Raw genomic sequence first — 19,991 nt, forward strand, 5'->3', positions numbered from 1 at the left:
TATTACAGCAGTTATGACTTGTAAAGCATCATGAAAAGTATAAATGAAACATTAGCAATAAAATTTTTGATACAAAACTGTGCATGGCATGCGCCCGAGTACATACATACATATACATATAATACTCTTACCTGCAAAATACTTTCATTTATGTTGTAAAGTCGCGTGTGGTAAAGGCATATTTGTGTTAAAAAAAGTTGTTGTAAATTTTTTTGTTGTAGAGACGCATTTGTTGTTCACACTTCATTATAAATGCTGTTTTCCCATTAGCGGATGCTGCCGCGAAGGGAGGGCGGGGGCAGCACGCAGAGTGGGGGGAACCTTTAATAATAATTTTAAAAACGTACCTGCTGCCCGGTGTTCCGCCGCCTCAATTCTTCTTGTCTTCTTCCTCCCCTCTCCACCCAATCGAGACACTTCTCTCGTGCTGTTACCAGCATGAAAGAAGCGCAGGGATTGGCCTGAGCGGGCAGAAATGCCACACAGGGAGGGAGTCGGAGCCTGAGCTTTGTCTCCTTTATTTTTCTGCTTTCAGCAGCGGGGCGACGCTCCTCGGCCATATTGGAGGGAATGCCCATGTGTTTCCCTGTGTTGCCCTGTCAGAGATGATGAAAATATAGGCACTGCCCAGAACTCCCGGATGTGAAACATTAACAATATTATTGCAGATTGTTTTAAGACGCATTGCCCAGAACTCACATTGGTGCAAAACTAAGCAGCTGCGCTGCTGCAGGACTGGAAGGTGGAATCTTACCAAACCAGAGCTGAACTGGCTTCTTGGCAAAAAGAAGAAATCAAGGCCATTTAGTTGGTTCACAACCACTACGTTTGAATGTGTTTTAAAAACAGTTGAATAAAATACATCTTTGGTTAGTTGAGGGCTTAGGGGTCAGTTTTCGTCATTTGTTTGTATGTACATGTCGAAATTGTCACCATTTATTTGTCTCTTGCAACCAAAGACTGCTGTGAAACTCTGTACTTATGACGTATGCCTGTTTAACTTTTTGATGGCGCGAGTGGCTAATTGGTTGCATTTGCTAATGATCATTCTTTAAGTGCAAATTTATATAGATTGTCTGCTTATGGGGCTAAATATATGTGGTCATATTTTCAGTGTACTCACATCTTTTCAGTTCCACCGCATATGCAAGAGTAAGGTTTAAGGCTGTTATGGTTGTGGACATTTAAGAGATAACTATAACTTTATTATTTCTAATGTTTGTGTAGTTTAAATTGGGTGTGTATACCAAATAAAAATAAACTTTTCCTTATTATAACTTATTTTTAACCTTTGTTTTGTTTGTGAGAAAAAATATATATACATACATACTGTACATACATAAACATATATTGATACATGTTTGTGCACATGCCTGCGAAGTAACCCGGATGTAAAAAAAATAATAATAACAATCCTGACGTAAAGGTACTCCCTGGGTACTTTCCGAAATGTAATGATTCCCTATGTAAAAGACCTCGAAGTAGCAACTGATATTTCTACAGGGCAATTGAGGGAGTGATGCTGAATTTGTTAGGGTGATAGGATGCAAATGTGAGGAGCATCACACAGTCAATATTTTGCCTATTCATTTTATTTTGCAGTGCTTTACTCACATTTATATGTGCCTCTTATTTATGCTTGCACATTCCATGTGTAAGTGTGGAAATGTTCAGCCATATTTAGATTAAAACTAGCAAAACTAAAACCAGGGGGCATTCTTATCCCAGATGCATGATTACTGTGTGCAATAACCAAATCATTCACACAAGGTAATCCATGCTCTGTGACTTAAGATGGCATTTGAACCTCTCATGACTAAACTATTTTTTAAAATTTTTTAGTCTGTCCTCTATTGCGCACTTGGCAGAGTCAAGTTCTGTATATTTATGAACTGTGAAATTTTGCAAAATAAAATATACAAATTTACAAAAGATTTGCGAAAATAATATCGAGCCAGTTCAGCTAAATTTTTGTATTTTTATAAAACTAGAAATAGTTTAAAGGCAATTGCCCATAACAAACAAGCACATGCTGCTACTATCTCTAGGTCCTCTAACTAGACGTATCACTACATCGGACGCACTACCTTGACTACCAATACATGAATTCAACAAGGTAATCTTATAATTTAATTTAAAAATACATTGACCTTGCACGTTCATCAACCGTATCAATAAACTATGACCCTTACTCTATATTAGGTTAAAAATCATAAACTCAATGCTAATCCATACCCCAATCCGACACTTAATTCAATTAAATTATATTACATTAAAAATAATAATAAATTATAAAGAAATATATTATCAAACGTAATGCTACGTCAACCCTTATGCCAAATTAATTTAAATTATATTACATCACCTCAAATGAAATTATATAACTAAATTTAACATAACTCTAATGGTACCCCAGAGATACATTAAATTAAATTGTATGTAACAACTAACGTTAACCCAAACTCCATACTATTCCAAATAATTTTTTATTTAAATAAATAATAAGATACATTAAGCTAACCCTAATGACAACCTTAACCCATACATGCCCGTCATTGTATAGGTTAGGGTTTTCATGCAAACCTAATCTATCACCAATCCTAAATTCATTTAAGGTAAATTATTTTTTTAAGCAGAAGTTACCTTAGTGCAGTCTTAAACTTTACATTTAGTGAAAAACTATTCTAAATTTAACGAACCTTAACCAATCACAAATGTTAACCCAACCCCTACATTAGAGTTCATTTAATTATACACAACTAAATAAATAACCTGAAAAATTAATACAACCCATTAACTTCTTTATGCAACGTAGCAGAATTCTCAGTAGTATTCATCCCAAAGTAGTGTATCTGATGTACTTTCACCACATTGTAGTGGGATTTCAATAGGTGTGTCCCTTTGAGAATTTCCCAGCATTGATATCTAACTGCCTGCTTTGCAAGATGTTCTATTCTGCAAGTTTGATTCCCCGTCTTTGCCTAATGTTCTTTATCAAAGTTGTGTATTTCTTAAAAAATAATGCCTAATACCACACTTCTGCCCTTTCTGAGCGCCATGCATAAAGTGTTAATATCATCGGTTTTAAGATATGACTTTCTTTTCGAAGTGACTGAGGAAAGGCACTACCCCCAATCAAATCTTCAATATTATTGCATAAAAAGACATTTTTTTCAGCATGTCTTAGCCAAACAGCTGTTCCTAAGTGAGTCTGAAGTCATTTGGTGAACCTGTGCTGTCTTGTGTGTCTGTGCTTTCATGCAGATGCCTAGCAGTATAGTTTGTTTCTAATCCTGACATGCTATTGTTTCCCTATAAACATCTAAACATGTTCCCCAGGACCTTGGCAGACGTGATAACCATGCTTCATTCTTATAGTTATCCCTTCGTCATGTCAAGCAAGCATAGAAAGACTTCACTCAGTACTAAGTAACCCCATATGTTAGATGCTATAACAGCAGTGCCCAGCGTCAGTCCAAGAGGGGGAATCTGTGGGCCTAATTATGGTCTTGCCGGACAGGGTTACTCCATCACAAAAGTGACGGATATCGCATCTGCCGTATTACGATCCTATTTTATCCTATGGAGATCGTAACACAATGGACGAAATATCCAACACATTTGTGACAGAGTAACCCCGTCTGTCAAGATTGTAATCAGGCCCATAGTCAGATATTGTGAATTTTCCACTTACAATCATGCATTTACCTACAGTTACCTTAATTGAGATTTATTTTCATAGTCCATGGTGGTCCTGATTATCTGAGATCTAGCCCACTTGGGCAAACATCAGACAATCCTCAACAGTGCCATTTGTTTCAAACCACTTATGTTTGCTGGTATGTATGACTTAATTTTATTTCCCCCAGCATACAGCATCTTACACTGAATGGAAAAAGGCTGTTTGAGGAGCAAAGGGCAGGGGAAGTCTGTTAGACAGCAGCCTGTCAATTGTCTGAAAACTATTTTTGTACTCTACAGATTGTGGTCTAGGGCAGTGGTTCCCAACCTGTGGTCCGGGGACCCCTGGGGGACCGCGAAGCCTTCTCAGGGGGTCCGCAAGAGCCTAGAAAATTTAAAAATATTAACAAATATTTATAAATTAGGTCCCCAGCTTCCAGTAATGACTCAGGCGGGGGTCCCCGGATTCCCATGATGATTCAGTGGGGGTCCCCGGGTTCCATTAATGTTAAAGTGGGGGTCCACAGAAATCAAAAGGTTGGGAACCACTGGTCTAGGGTGATGCGAGTGGGATAGATGGTAGCTGTAGTACTGGTACATTGTGTGCTTCTGCAATAAATTATGTGTACATTTTTTCTGGTATCAACAATGTTAACTAATTGGCCGTTTCTCTTTGACTCTGACATGATCGTTGGCAGCTTCTGCAGGAATTGCAGTGTCCCAGAGGAAGGTTCGTCAAATCAGTGACCCAATCCAACAGATTTTAACTCAGCTCCACAAGATTATCTACATTACTCAGGTATTAAATTTGCTATTTACGTTTTTTGACTACTGCTAACTAACGGAAACTGGACTGTCTATTGACAACCATAAGTTAGTGACTTTGGAACACAGAGCTTTAGTCAGTGGTTTCATTTGTGGCTGGAAGTAGGCATTTTCACATCTGTCAACTTTAATGCAAATCAGTTGCAGGATAAAAGGAAAGGGTTGTTTTGGTAGTAGACTGTTAACTTCCCATGCAGAATACTGAGCAAAACAGCTGTGATGTAAGTTACTTATTCATAGCTTGATATCCTAAAGAAGGCCTGTAGGAAGTTGGCTCTGTATGTACTATTTCAAAGTAAGAAATAGCATGCACAGAGTCCAAGGGTTCCCCTTAGAGGTAAGATAGTGGCAAAAAGAGATAATTCTAATGCTCTATTTTGTGGTAGTGTGGTCGAGCAGTAGGCTTATCAGAGGGTAGTGTTAAGCATTTGTTGTACACACACAGGCAATAAATGAGGAACACACACTCAGAGACAATTCCAGGCCAATAGGTTTTTGTATAGAAATATATATTTTTTTAGTTTATTTTAAGAACCACAGGTTCAAGATTTACAAACAATACTTTAAATGAAAGGTACTTCACTGAGGAACTTTTGGAACTTTGAATTAGCAAAATAGCATATACAGTTTTCACACAAATGACATATAGCTATTTTAAAACTAGACACACTGCAATTTTCAACAGTTCCTGGGGGAGGTAAGTGTTTGTTAGTTTTGCAGGTAAGTAAACCACCTACGGGGTTCAAAGTAGGGTCCAAGGTAGCCCACTGATGGGGGTTCAGAGCAACCCCAAAGTTACCACACCAGCAGCTCAGGGCCGGTCAGGTGCAGAGGTCAAAGTGGTGCCCAAAACGCATAGGCTTCAATAGAGAAGGGGGTACCCCGGTTCCAGTCTGCCAGCAGGTAAGTACCTGCGTCTTCGGAGGGCAGACCAGGGGGGTTTTGTAGGGCACCGGGGGGGACACAAGTCAGCACAAAAAGTACACCCTCAGCGGCACGGGGGCGGCCGGGTGCAGTGTGCAAACAGGTGTCGGGTTCGCAATAGGTTTCAATGGGAGACCAAGGGGTCTCTTCAGCGATGCAGGCAGGCAAGGGGGGGGCTCCTCGGGGTAGCCACCACCTGGGCAAGGGAGAGGGCCACCTGGGGGTAGCTCCTGCACTGGAGGTCGGATCCTTCAGGTCCTGGGGGCTGCGGTGCAGTGTCTTTATCAGGCGTCGGGTCTTTGAAGCAGGCAGTCGCGGTCAGGGGGAGCCTCGGGATTCCCTCTGCAGGCATCGCTGTGGGGGCTCAGGGGGGTCAACTTTGGCTACTCACGGTCTTGTAGTCGCCGGGGAGTCCTCCCTGTGGTGTTTGCTCTCCACAAGTCGAGCCGGGGGCGTCGGGTGCAGAGTGCAAAGTCTTACGCTTCCGGCGGGAAACGTGTGGTGTTTCAAAGTTGCTTCTTTGTTGCAAAGTTGCAGTCTTTGTGGAGCAGAGCCGCTGTCCTCGAGAGTTCTTGGTCCTTCTAGATGCAGGGTAGTCCTCTGAGGCTTCAGAGGTCGCTGGACCCTGTGGAACGCGTCGCTGGAGCAGTTCTTTAGAAGTGGGGAGACAGGCCGGTAGAGCTGGGGCCACAGCAGTTGGTGTCTCCGTCTTCTCTGCAGGTTTTTCAGCTCAGCAGTCCTTCTTCTTCTTAGGTTGCAGGAATCTATCTTGCTGTGTTCTGGGAGCCCCTAAATACTCAATTTAGGCGTGTGTTTAGGTCTGGGGGGTTAGTAGCCAATGGCTACTAGCCCTGAGGGTGGCTACACCCTCTTTGTGCCTCCTCCCTGAGGGGAGGGGGGCACATCCCTAATCCTATTGGGGGAATCCTCCATCTGCAAGATGGAGGATTTCTAAAAGTCAGAGTCACCTCAGCTCAGGACACCTTAGGGGCTGTCCTGACTGGCCAGTGACTCCTCCTTGTTTTTCTCATTATCTCCTCCGGCCTTGCCGCCAAAAGTGGGGCCGTGGCCGGAGGGGTCGGGCAACTCCACTAGCTAGAGTGCCCTGGGGTGCTGTAACAAAGGGGGTGAGCCTTTGAGGCTCACCGCCAGGTGTTACAGTTCCTGCAGGGGGAGGTGAGAAGCACCTCCACCCAGTACAGGCTTTGTTACTAGCCACAGAGTGACAAAGGCACTCTCCCCATGTGGCCAGCAACATGTCTGGTGTGTGGCAGGCTGCTAAAACTAGTCAGCCTACACTAGTAGTCGGTTAAGGTTTCAGGGGGCACCTCTAAGGTGCCCTCTGGGGTGTATGTTACAATAAAATGTGCACTGGAATCAGTGTGAATTTATTGTCCTGAGAAGTTTGATACCAAACTTCACAGTTTTCAGTGTAGCCATTATGGTGCTGTGGAGTTCGTGCATGACAGACTCCCAGACCATATACTCTTATGGCTACCCTGCATTTACAATGTCCAAGGTTTTGCTTAGACACTGTAGGGGCATAGTGCTCCTGCACTTATGCCCTCACCTATGGTATAGTGCACCCTGCCTTAGGGCTGTAAGGCCTGCTAGAGGGGTGACTTATCTATAGCTATAGGCAGTGTGAGGTTGGCATGGCACCCTGAGGGGAGTGCCATGTCGACTTAGTCATTTTATCCCCACTAGCACACACAAGCTGGCAAGCAGTGTGTCTGTGCTGAGTGCGGGGTCCCCAGGGTGGCATAAGACATGCTGCAGCCCTTAGAGACCTTCCCTGGCATCAGGGCCCTTGGTACCAGGGGTACCAGTTACAAGGGACTTACCTGGATGCCTTGGTGTGCCAATTGTGGAAACAAAGGTACAGGTTAGGGAAAGAACACTGGTGCTGGGGCCTGGTTAGCAGGCCTCAGCACACTTTCAAATCATAACTTGGCATCAGCAAAGGCAAAAAGTCAGGGGGTAACCATGCCAAGGAGGCATTTCCTTACGCAACCCCCCACCCCAAACGAAAGAGGATGAGACTAACCTTTCCCAAGAGAGTCTTCATTTTCTAAGTGGAAGAACCTGGAAAGGCCATCTGCATTGGCATGGGCAGTCCCAGGTCTGTGTTCCACTATAAAGTCCATTCCCTGTAGGGATATGGACCACCTCAACAGTTTGGGATTTTCACCTTTCATTTGCATTAGCCATCTGAGAGGTCTGTGGTCAGTCTGAACTGCAAAGTGAGTACCACAGAGGTATGGTCTCAGCTTCTTCAGGGACCAAACCACAGCAAAGGCCTCCCTCTCAATGGCACTCCAACGCTGCTCACTGGGGAGTACCCTCCTGCTAATGAAAGCAACAGGCTGGTCAAGGCCATCATCATTTGTTTGGGACAAAACTGCCCCATCCCATGTTCAGAGGCATCAGTCTGCACAATGAACTGCTTGGAGTAATCTGGAGCTTTGAGAACTGGTGCTGTGCACATTGCTTGTTTCAGGGTGTCAAAGGCCTGTTGGCATTCTACAGTCCAGTTGACCTTCTTGGGCATTTTCTTAGAGGTAAGTTCTGTGAGGGCTGTCACTATAGATCCATATCCCTTCACAAACCTCCTGTAGTACCCAGTCAAGCCAAGGAATGCCCTGACTTGAGTCTGGGTTTTTGGAGCTGCCCAGTCCAGAATAGTCTGGATCTTAGGCTGGAGTGGCTGAACTTGGCCCCCACCTACAAGGTGACCCAAGTAAACCACAGTTCCCTGCCCTATCTGGCATTTGGATGCCTTGATAGAGAGGCCTGCTGCTTGCAGAGCCTTCAAAACCTTCTTCAGGTGGACCAGGTGATCCTGCCAGCTGAAGCTAAAGACAGCAATATCGTCAAGATAAGCTGCACTAATGGACTCCAAGCCAGCAAGGACTTGATTCACCAACCTTTGGAAGGTGGCAGGGGCATTCTTTAAACCAAAAGGCATAACAGTAAACTGATAATGCCCATCAGGGGTGGAGAATGCTGTCTTTTCTTTTGCTCCTGGTGCCATTTTGATTTGCCAGTACCCTGCTGTCAAGTCAAAGGTACTTAAGTATTTGGCAGCACCTAGTTTGTCTATCAATTCATCTGCCATTGGAATGGGATGGGCATCTGTCTTGGTGACAGAATTAAGTCCTCTGTAGTCCACACAAAACCTCATCTCTCTCTTTTCATCTTTGGTGTGAGGTTTGGGGACTAAGACCACTGGGCTAGCCCAGGGGCTGTCAGAATGCTCAATGACTCCCAATTCCAGCATCTTGTGGACTTCCACTTTGATGCTTTCCTTAACTTGGTCAGACTGTCTGAAAATGTTGTTTTTGACAGGCATGCTGTCTCCTGTGTCCACATCATGGGTACACAGGTGTGTCTGACCAGGGGTTAGGGAAAAGAGCTCAGCAAACTGTTGCAGGACCTTCCTACAGTCAGATTGCTGTTGGCCAGAGAGGGTGTCTGAGTAGATCACTCCATCAACTGAACCATCTTTTGGGTCTGTGGAGAGGAGATCAGGGAGAGGTTCACTCTCAGCTTCCTGGTCCTCATCTGTTACCATCAACAGATTCACATCTGCCCTGTCGTGGAAGAGTTTGAGGCGGTTCACATGGATCACCCTTTTGGGGGTCCTGCTAGTGCCTAGGTCTACCAGGTAGGTGACCTGACTCTTCTTCTCTAGCACTGGGTAAGGGCCACTCCATCTGTCCTGAAGTGCCCTGGGAGCCACAGGCTCCAGAACCCAGACTTTCTGCCCTGGCTGAAACTCATCCATAGCAGCCTTTTGGTCATACCAAAACTTCTGGAGTTGTTGGCTGGCCTCAAGGTTTTTACTTGCCTTTTCCATGTACTCTGCCATCCTTGAACGTAGGCCTAGTACATAGTTAACTATATCTTGTTTAGGCTCATGAAGAGGTCTCTCCCAGCCTTCTTTTACAAGAGCTAGTGGTCCCCTTACAGGATGGCCAAACAGAAGTTTAAAGGGGGAAAACCCTACTCCCTTCTGAGGCACCTCTCTGTAGGCGATAAGCAGACATGGCAAGAGGACATCCCATCTCCTTTTGAGTTTTTCAGGGAGCCCCATGATCATGCCTTTCAAGGTCTTGTTAAATCTTTCAACAAGACCATTGGTTTGTGGATGGTATGGTGTGGTGAATTTGTAAGTCACCCCACACTCATTCCACATATGTTTCAGGTATGCTGACATAAAGTTGGTACCTCTGTCAGACATCAACTCCTTAGGAAATCCCACTCTGATAAAAAATACCAATGAGTGCTTTGGCTACTGCAGAGGCAGTAGTCAACCTAAGGGGAATTGCTTCAGGGTATCTAGTAGCATGATCCACTACTACTAGTATGTATTGGTTACCTGAGGCTGTGGGAGGTTCAAGTGGACCCACTATGTCCACACCCACTCTTTCAAAGGGACCCCCACCACTGGAAGTGGAATGAGGGGGGCCTTTGGGTGTCCACCTGTCTTACCACTGGCTTGACAGGTGGCACAGGAGACACAAAACTCCTTGACCTTCTGGGACATGTTGGGCCAATAGAAGTGGTTGACTAATCTCTCCCACGTCTTGGTCTGTCCCAAATGCCCAGCAAGAGGAATATCATGAGCTAAGGTTAGAATGAACTCCCTAAACTCCGGAGGCACTACCACTCTCCTAGTGGCACCAGGTTTGGGATCTCTTGCCTCAGTGTAAAGGAGTCCATCTTCCCAATAAACTCTGTGTTCCTGTTATTTTTCCATTGGACTCTTCAGCAGCTTGCTGCCTAAGGCCTGCAAGAGAGGGACAGGTTTCTTGCCCCTTACACAACTGTTCCCTTGAGGGTCCCCCTGGGCCTAGGAGCTCAACCTGATAAGGTTCTAACTCCAGGGGCTCAGTTCCCTCAGAGGGCAGAACTTCTTTCTGAGAAGAGAGGTTCTCTTTTTCTTGTTGTGTTGAAACTGGTTCCCCAGTTTTCTTTTCTTTTCTCCTGGAGGGTTGGGCCCTTTTTCCAGGCTCCAAACACCACTTTTTCACCCTGAGCCTTGAACTGTGCCCTTGTCTTGACACACACCAGTTCAGGGATACCCAGCATGGCTGCATGGGTTTTGAGTTCTACCTCAGCCCATGCTGAGGACTCCAGGTCATTTCCAAGCAAACAGTCTACAGAGATATTTGAGGAGACCACCACCTGTTTCAGGCCATTGACCCCTCCCCACTCTAAAGTTACCATAGCCATGGGATGTACTTTAGTCTGATTGTCAGCGTTGGTGACTGGATAAGTTTGTCCAGCCAGGTGTTGACCAGGGGAAACCAGTTTCTCTGTCACCATGGTGACACTGGCACCTGTATCCCTCAGGCCTTCTACACTTGTCCCATTAATTAAGAGCTGCTGCATGTATTCTTGCATGTTAGGGGGCCAGGCAGCCAGTGTGGCTAAATTCACCCCACCCTCAGAGACTAAGGTAGCTTCAGTGTGAACCCTGATTTGCTCTGGGCACACTGTTGATCCCACTTGGAGACTGGCCATTCCAGTGTTAGCTGGAGTGGAGTTAGAAGTGGAACCTTTCTTGGGACAGGCCTTGTCTCCAGTTTGGTGTCCTGGCTGATTACAGCTACGACACCAGGCCTTTTTGGGATCAAAGTTTTTACCCTTGTACCCAAAATTGGATTGTGAAGAGGCTCTGGGCCCTCCCTCCTGAGCAGGTATTTGGGGCCCTATAGAAGACTCTTTACTATTTTTCCCTTTGGATGTCTCAACACTCTTCCCCTGGGGAGTCTTTGTGACCCCTTTCTTTTGGTCACCCCCTGTGGAAGTCTTGGTCACCCTAGTCTTGACCCAATGGTCCGCCTTCTTTCCCAATTCTTGGGGAGAAATTGGTCCTAGGTCTACCAGATGCTGATGCAGTTTATCATTGAAACAATTACTTAACAGGTGTTCTTTCACAAATAAATTGTACAGCCCATCATAATCATTTACACCACTGCCTTGAATCCAACCATCCAGTGTTTTCACTGAGTAGTCAACAAAATCAACCCAGGTCTGGCTCGAGGATTTTTAAATCCTCCCTGAACCTAATTCTATACTCCTCAGTGGAGAATCCAAAGCCCTCAATCAGGGTAGCCTTCATGAGGTCATAGGATTATGCATCTTTTCCAGAGAGTGTGAGGAGTCTATCCCTACACTTTCCAGTGAACATTTCCCAAAGGAGAGGACCCCAGTGAGATCTGTTTACTTTTCTGGTTGCACAAGCCCTCTCAAAAGCTGTGAACCATTTGGTGATGTCATCACCATCTTCATATTTAGTTACAATCCCTTTTGGGATTTTCAACATGTCAGGAGAATCTCTGACCCTATTTATGTTGCTGCCACCATGGATGGGACCAAAACCCATCTCTTGTCTTTCCCTTTCTATGGCTAGGAGCTGTCTCTCTAAAGCCAATCTTTTGACCATCCTGGCTAACAGTAGGTCATCTTCACTGAGGCTATCCTCAGTGATTCCAGAGGTGCTGGACTCTCCTGTGAGAGAAGCAGCATCTCTGACTATCACATTTGGAGTCAGGGTTTGAGAGACCCTGTTCTCCCTAACTAGGACTGGAGGTGGGAATTCCTCCACTTCACTAGCTTCCCCCTCTGGGAGGTCATCCTCAGAGGGGTTGTTCTTGGCAAACTCTGCCAACCGATCCTGCAGCTGTACTTTGGTAGGGTTTGAACCAGTTTTAATCTTTTTTGTTTTGCAGAGAGACCTTAACTCTGACATCCTAAGATGCAGGTAAGGGGTGACGTCGAGTTCCATCACATTCTCTTCTGCATTAGACATTATGGCCCTCATTCCGACCCTGGCGGTTTGAAACCGCCAAGGTGGAGGGCAACGGAAGCACCGCCAACAGGCTGGCGGTGCTTCCAGGGCTATTCTGACCGCGGCAGTAAAGCCGCGGTCAGAAAAGGGGAACCGGCGGTTTTCCGCCGGTTTTCCCCTGGCCCAGGGAACGCCATGGGGATTCCGACCCCCTTCCCTGCCAGCCTGTTCCTGGCCGTAAAACCCGCCAGGAACAGGATGGCGGGACGGGTGTCGTGGGGCCCCTGGGGGCCCCTGCACTGCCCATGCCACTGGCATGGGCAGTGCAGGGGCCCCCTAACAGGGCCCCACCATGATTTTCACTGTCTGCTATGCAGACAGTGAAAATCACGACGGGTGCTACTGCACCCGTCGCACCCCTGCAACTCCGCCGGCTCCATTCGGAGCCGGCTTCCTCATTGCTGGGGCTTTCCCGCTGGGCCGGCGGGCGATCTTCTGGAGATTGCCCGCCGGCCCAGCGGGAAAGTCAAAATGACCCCCGCGGTCATTTGACCGCGGTGCGGTCTTTGGGCGGTTTCCGCCCGGCGGGCGGTGCCCGCCGCCCGCCGGACTCGGAATGAGCCCCTATGTTTCTAAAAGTTGGAATACTTTTTAAGAATCTAAAACTATCTCTAGAACTTAATTCAAACTTTTACAAAACTTTTAAACTCTAAAAGCAATGCTAACAGGGACTAACACAAGGCTCTAGCAGGACTTTTAAAAATTTAGAAAAATAGCTCAAATTTCAAAAAACAGTTTCTAATGACAATTTTTGGAATTTAGTCGTGTGATCAGGTATTGGCTGAGTAGTCCAGCAAATGCAAAGTCTTGTACCCCACCGCTGATCCACCAATGTAGGAAGTTGGCTCTGTATGTACTATTTCAAAGTAAGAAATAGCATGTACAGAGTCCAAGGGTAGAGGTAAGATAGTGGCAAAAAGAGATAATTCTAATGCTCTATTTTGTGGTAGTGTGGTCGAGCAGTAGGCTTATCAGAGGGTAGTGTTAAGCATTTGTTGTACACACACATGCAATAAATGAGGAACACACACTCAAAGACTTACTCCAGGCCAATAGGTTTTTATATTGAAAAATATATTTTCTTAGTTTATTTTAAGAACCACAGGTTCAAGATTTACAAACAATACTTTAAATGAAAGGTACTTCACTTAGGAACTTTAGGATACTTTGAATTAGCAAAATAGCATATACAGTTTTCACACAAATGACATATAGCTATTTTAAAACTAGACACACTGCAATTTTCAACAGTTCCTGGGGGAGGAAAGTGTTTGTTAGTTTTGCAGGTAAGTAAACCACCTACGGGGTTCAAAGTTGGGTCCAAGGTAGCCCACCGTTGGGGGTTCAGAGCAACCCCAAAGTTACCACACCAGCAGCTCAGGGCCGGTCAGGTGCAGAGGTCAAAGTGGTGCCCAAAACGCATAGGCTTCAATGGAGAAGGGGGTGCCCCGGTTCCAGTCTGCCAGCAGGTAAGTACCCGCGTCTTCGGAGGGCAGACCAGGGGGGTTTTGTAGGGCACCAGGGGGGACACAAATCAGCACAAAAAGTACACCCTCAGCGGCACGGGGGTGGCCGGTTGCAGTGTGCAAACAGGCGTCGGGTTCGCAATAGGTTTCAATGGGAGACCAAGGGGTCTCTTCAGCGATGCAGGCAAGGGGGGGGGCTCCTCGGGGTAGCCACCACCTGGGCAAGGGAGAGGGCCACCTGGGGGTCGCTCCTGCACTGGAGGTCGGATCCTTCAGGTCCTGGGGGCTGCGGGTGCAGTGTCTTTACCAGGTGTCGGGTCTTTGAAGCAGGCAGTCGCGGTCAGGGGGAGCCTCGGGATTCCCTCTGCAGGCGTCGCTGTGGGGGCTCAGGGGGGTCAACTCTGGCTACTCACGGTCTCGTAGTCGCCGGGGAGTCCTCCCTGTGGTGTTTGTTCTCCACAAGTCGAGCCGGGGGCGTCGGGTGCAGAGTGCAAAGTCTCACGCTTCCGGCGGGAAACGTGTGGTGGTTCAAAGTTGCTTCTTTGCTGCAAAGTTGCAGTCTTTGTGGAGCAGAGCCGCTGTCCTCGGGAGTTCTTGGTCCTTCTAGATGCAGGGTAGTCCTCTGAGGCTTCAGGGGTCGCTGGACCCTGTGGAACGCGTCGCTGGAGCAGTTCTTTAGAAGTGGGGAGACAGGCCGGTAGAGCTGGGGCCAAAGCAGTTGGTGTCTCCGTCTTCTCTGCAGGTTTTTCAGCTCAGCAGTCCTTCTTCTTCTTAGGTTGCAGGAATCTATCTTGCTGTGTTCTGGGAGCCCCTAAATACTCAATTTAGGGGTGTGTTTAGGTCTGGGGGGGTTAGTAGCCAATGGCTACTAGCCCTGAGGGTGGCTACACCCTCTTTGTGCCTCCTCCCTGAGGGGAGGGGGGCACATCTCTAATCCTATTGGGGGAATCCTCCATCTGCAAGATGGAGGATTTCTAAAAGTCAGAGTCACCTCAGCTCAGGACACCTTAGGGGCTGTCCTGACTGGCCAGAGACTCCTCCTTGTTTTTCTCATTATCTCCTTCGGCCTTGCCGCCAAAAGTGGGGCCGTGGCCGGAGGGGGCGGGCAACTCCACTAGCTGGAGTGCCCTGGGGTGCTGTAACAAAGGGGGTGAGCCTTTGAGGCTCACCGCCAGGTGTTACAGTTCCTGCAGGGGGAGGTGAGAAGCACCTCCACCCAGTACAGGCTTTGTTACTAGCCACAGAGTGACAAAGGCACTCTCCCCATGTGGCCAGCAACATGTCTGGTGTGTGGCAGGCTACTAAAACTAGTCAGCCTACACTGGTAGTCGGTTAAGGTTTCAAGGGGCACCTCTAAGGTGCCCTCTGGGGTGTATGTTACAATAAAATGTACACTGGCATCAGTGTGCATTTATTGTCCTGAGAAGTTTGATACCAAACTTCACAGTTTTAAGTGTAGCCATTATGGTGCTGTGGACTTCGTGCATGACAGACTCCCAGACCATATACTCTTATGGCTACCCTGCACTTACAATGTCTAAGGTTTTGCTTAGACAATGTAGGGGCATAGTGCTCCTGCACTTATGCCCTCACCTATGGTATAGTGCACCCTGCCTTAGGGCTGTAGTGTGAGGTTGGCATGGCACCCTGAGGGGAGTGCCATGTCGACTTAGTCATTTTATCCCTACTAGCACACACAAGCTGATAAGCAGTGTGTCTGTGCTGAGTGAGGGGTCCCCAGGGTGGCATAAGACATGCTGCAGCCCTTAGAGACCTTCCCTGGCATCAGGGCCCTTGGTACCAGGGGTACCAGTTACAAGGGACTTACCTGGATGCCAGGGTGTGCCAATTGTGGAAACAAAGGTACAGGTTAGGGAAAGAACACTGGTGCTGGGGCCTGGTTAGCAGGCCTCAGCACACTTTCAAATCATAACTTGGCATCAGCAAAGGCAAAAAGTCAGGGGGTAACCATGCCAAGGAGGCCTTTCCTTACAAGGCCTTTCCTCAATACTTCATATGCCCGAAACACTGTAGATGATACATTTTTGTCTGTAAAGATAGTAACAAATAATAATCTATAATACATTGTTCTGATATTAATCAACAATGGCAATTGTCCTATATGCATTACTTTTATTGTATCAGAATATTTGAAGCCGACAGGTATCAAATGTTGTCAACAACTACTGAAAAATAGACATAACAGATACATTAAGCAGCAGAATAAGAAGGTGTTCTTCATCTCAACAATACGATTCAGAAGCTCTGAACTTTCTTAAAAAATAACTAAATAAGATTGTGGAAAGTATTGGCACCAATTTTGCCAAAATAAACTCCTAGTGGAAATCCCTATTATTTGAGCCAAATACACTTACTTCTAGAGTGTTAGCATTCTTTTACTTTAGTTCTCCTTGAGTGCTATCATCATCCGTGGCTTCAAAAGATCTGAAGTTGGTGTTGGTGAGCTCTTGCAGAGCTATCAGCTGGATGATGATTCAGTTTGCTCTTCAACACATTATCTCAGTAATAATACTGTGTGTCAGTGTGCTCCCTTACACCGTTTGTAATGGTCTTCGGATTGTGTTTCTCATGCGGTCTCACACAAAGAGTACCTTTCCATGGTGGGGCATGCTCCTTCATTTAATGAGGCTGCCTACACCTTCTGACAGCACTTACAGGTTTTACTTCATCCCTCTTTCACTTCCCCCATGTATGTGGTCAAATGGGCTACTGATGACATTCTGTTTTATTTCTTTTCTGCAGCACCACTCTCCGGCTGTCAGACTTGGTCTCAACTATAGGGCTTGAGGTCGTTTGCCTCTGATTTCCTAGAATTCATCTTAGTGTGGCTGTGCAGATTGGGCCAAGGACAACCCGTTCAGCACTTGACTCTCAATGGAAGTGATGGCTGCTCAGGAAGTGGGCAGGTGCTTGAGCTTAGCACGCAACATACACACCCACATATTGAACGACTGTCTCAATCAGTACTTGACTTTCAAAATTAAAAGTATGTTTATTGTACACTAGGGCTAAATATCTCACACAGATATATTCAGGATTCATGTTAGTGTCCGTGTGCTGGAGTCCGTTGGTACCTCCCCCAATATGGTCTTCAGACTCAGGTGTAACTACCCCAATCCCCCCCACCACCTCCCTACCCGCTTGGGCTCAACATAGCAAGAACTAGCTCAGATGCAGTTTTACCCTCAACACTGTTAATAGTGCACTATTTCTCCAATTTTGTACTGTTTATTACCCAACGTCAAATTCAAGTCTGCTGGTCAGCTGAGTCCTGGTGCCCACCCTGCTTCTTGGTGGCTTTGCCGCTACCCTGCTTGTGATGAATCACACAGAGCCCTGGCCGCGATCGGGATTTTCTCATGGTCACATCTGCAGCTGGTCAGTTGCTTTAAAGCTTGTAAGGAGGGCATTGAGTCTCTGGGGTCCCAGCTGTGCACATCCAGGAGGTTGGTTTCTTTTCCGAAGGTGAGGTGATGTGTCAACGTCACCAGATGGGTGGGGTGTCCATATCTCATGTCATGCTGTTGTCTTGTGCTTCTTTGCATAGCAGCTCTTATCTTATAGAGACTTCTAGTTGCAGATTCCTTACCTTAGAATTTCTCCCAGGCGTCAAACTGGATCCGGAGATTTTTCTTCGAGCAATACGCTTTCGCGTCAGTATGTATCGTCTGTCGACTCCGTGGGCATCGTAGTCGCCATAATGATGTCAGGAATAGTATATAGACGCCGCCTTCGCGCAGTGACGTTAGTTCTTTTCTTTCCGCGCCACGCGCTGATCCAGACAAGAGGTTCCCTGCTCTATTTTTGACCGACTTCAACTGTTTTGTTGAGTTTTTGTGAGAAATTTGGAGCATCGAGGATGTCCCCGAAGACGGGTTCCAAGCCGTGCGAGGACTGTCATCGTACGATATCGGTGACGGATCCTCATCGGGTTTCTCTGTGGTATCTCGAGCACGATCACTTCCCGAAGTTGTGCTTCGAGTGCCAGGCCATGCACCCGAAGGCTTTGAGGAAGCGGTCCCTAAAGCTTATAGCGGCCCGGCACTCGACTCCGCGTAAGTCCCGGTCTCCATCGAGAGGAAGGTCTTGAGACCGGTCGGGGAGCCATCACCACTCGTCTTCTTCCAAATCCTCGGGTCAAGGTAAGAAGAAGAAGAAGTCGAAGAGATCCCATCGCTCTCCGACTTCGCCCTTTCGCTCAACTGACGCAACACAGGAGGAGCGTCCACGCACAAGGCCTCCGTCCTCGGAGCCTGCGTCTGGGTCGGCTCGGCTCGGCGCTTCCCCGAGTTTATCGGAGCCGGAGCGACCCCGCCCAGCTTAGAGTTTTATGAGGCCAGGTGCCTCATCTTTGGGTGAACCGACCCCGATACGGCGCCTTCGGTCCAAGAGGTTCGGATGAGGGGCCTTCGGGATCCGCGCCAGCGGCTTCGGCCCTGGCCACCAAGGTCACCTCCGGATCCGCACGTGGGTCCGCACTGGCACCGGTCGCACCCTTGAGACCTTCCCCGGCGCCGAGTTGATTGTTGACGCTCCCGACGTTGGTAGTGCCCACTATTGACGTCGACCTGATTCTTATCCCCAACGACTCAGAGTCGGAGCGGCATTGGCCGATTACACCTTTGCCTTCGATGGGGCCTATCCAGCCCAGGTTGGATTCGGACCCTTTTTCTTATGGGTACGAATATGGGGAGGGATTGGAGGGGTCCCTGGACCCTTATGAATACCAGGATGACCCATCTTTGGACTGGGCTCAGGAATTGGGCAACGCCAGTGGTCTGGATACTTCTCCTGACACTGGCATGTTGTTTCCTCCTACCGTGGCTACAGCGGAGGGAGCAACTTATGGTATGGTGGTCAGTAGGGCAGCTGAGGTCCTTGGTCTTGAGCTTCCCACTGTTGAGGTCAGGGCTAATCTCCTGACGGAGGTGCTTCAGCCTTGGGCTTCTAATTCAGAACCCCTTTTGCCATTTAATGAACCCCTCACCGATGTCCTTTTGGGTACCTGGTCCAAGGCCAACACAGGGGCGCCTGTGAATAGGACTATCGCACGCCGCCATCGACCCGCTCCGAACGACACCCACATTTTTGTCCCACTACCCCACGCCTGAGAGTCTTGTTATCCAGGCTTCCTCTTCTTCAGGCACATTCCCTTCTGCACCCCCGGACAGGGAATCCAAAAGACTTGAACAGTTTGGCAAGAAGTTATTTTCTTCCTCCAGCCTTGCGCTGCGGTCTGTGAAGACAGCATGCCTTTTGGACTGTTATTCCCACTCTTTGTGGGATATGGTTGCGCAAGTCCTGCTGCAGATACCGGAGGAGGCCCATGCTATTGTCTCCCAAGCTGTGAACGATGGGAGTGATGCAGCAAAGTTCACAATCCGTTGTGGGCTGGACACAACCAACTCTCTGGGCAGATCGGTTGCTACGACAGTGGCCTTACGACGCCACGCCTGGTTGTGTACTTCTGGTTTTTCTGGGGATGTCCAACAGTCACTCATGGACATTCCCTTTGATGGCTAACATCTCTTCGGAGACAAAGCGGACTTGGTCTTGGAGAGATTCAAGGATTCCCAGGCTACGGCTTGGTCCCTTGGTCTTTCCTCTGCCCCTCACCCCCCACAGTCTGCTTTTCGCCCCTTTCGTGGCCATGGAAGGGGCTCTCTGTCGCGTCCTCCACCCAGCCACCGTGCCACCCACGATGTTCAGCCTCTGTGTGGCCGGGGACGCGGGATCCCACATGGCCATGGGACAGGGAACCAGAGGTCTGTCCAGTCCACCTCTGTCCCAGTTGTAGCCACCAAACCCTCTTAGTCTGTCCCCTCACTCCCGTCCAAGTGGTGGCAGGATTCGCTATCACCTGCCCCACTGGGAATACAGCACCACGGACAGGTGGGTTTTGCAGATAGTTTGAAAGGGCTACTCCCTCCCACCATGCCTCCATCCTTCAGTCACCTTCCAGAGGATCATTTGGCGCTTCTCTGTCAGGGAGTTGCAGCTCTCATGGCCAAAGAAGCTATAGAAAAGGTCCCTGTGCCCGAAGTAGGTCGTGGTTGTTATTCCCGCTACTTTCTGATACCAAAAAAGGACAAGGGCTTACTTCCTATCTTAGACCTTCGGGACCTAAACTACTTCCTCAAGAAAGAGAAATTCAAAATGCCCACCCTGGCTCAGGTTCTGTCTGCCTTGGACCCAGGAGACTGGATGGTAGCGCT

The 19,991-nt window shown here is 47.6% G+C and overlaps 1 protein-coding gene across 1 annotated transcript in view; it reads left to right on the forward strand.

The window, feature by feature from the left end:
* NEK10 (NIMA related kinase 10) overlaps positions 1–19,991 on the forward strand; it is a 681,202-nt gene that overhangs the window by 566,816 nt on the left and 94,395 nt on the right. The window contains exon 32 of the mRNA XM_069212020.1: positions 4,380–4,480. Coding sequence (XP_069068121.1) covers positions 4,380–4,480 — 101 coding nt within the window. The remainder of the gene's footprint in view (positions 1–4,379; positions 4,481–19,991) is intronic.

This window comes from Pleurodeles waltl, chromosome 10 (genome assembly GCF_031143425.1).
Source record: "Pleurodeles waltl isolate 20211129_DDA chromosome 10, aPleWal1.hap1.20221129, whole genome shotgun sequence".
Taxonomy (NCBI): domain Eukaryota; kingdom Metazoa; phylum Chordata; class Amphibia; order Caudata; family Salamandridae; genus Pleurodeles; species Pleurodeles waltl.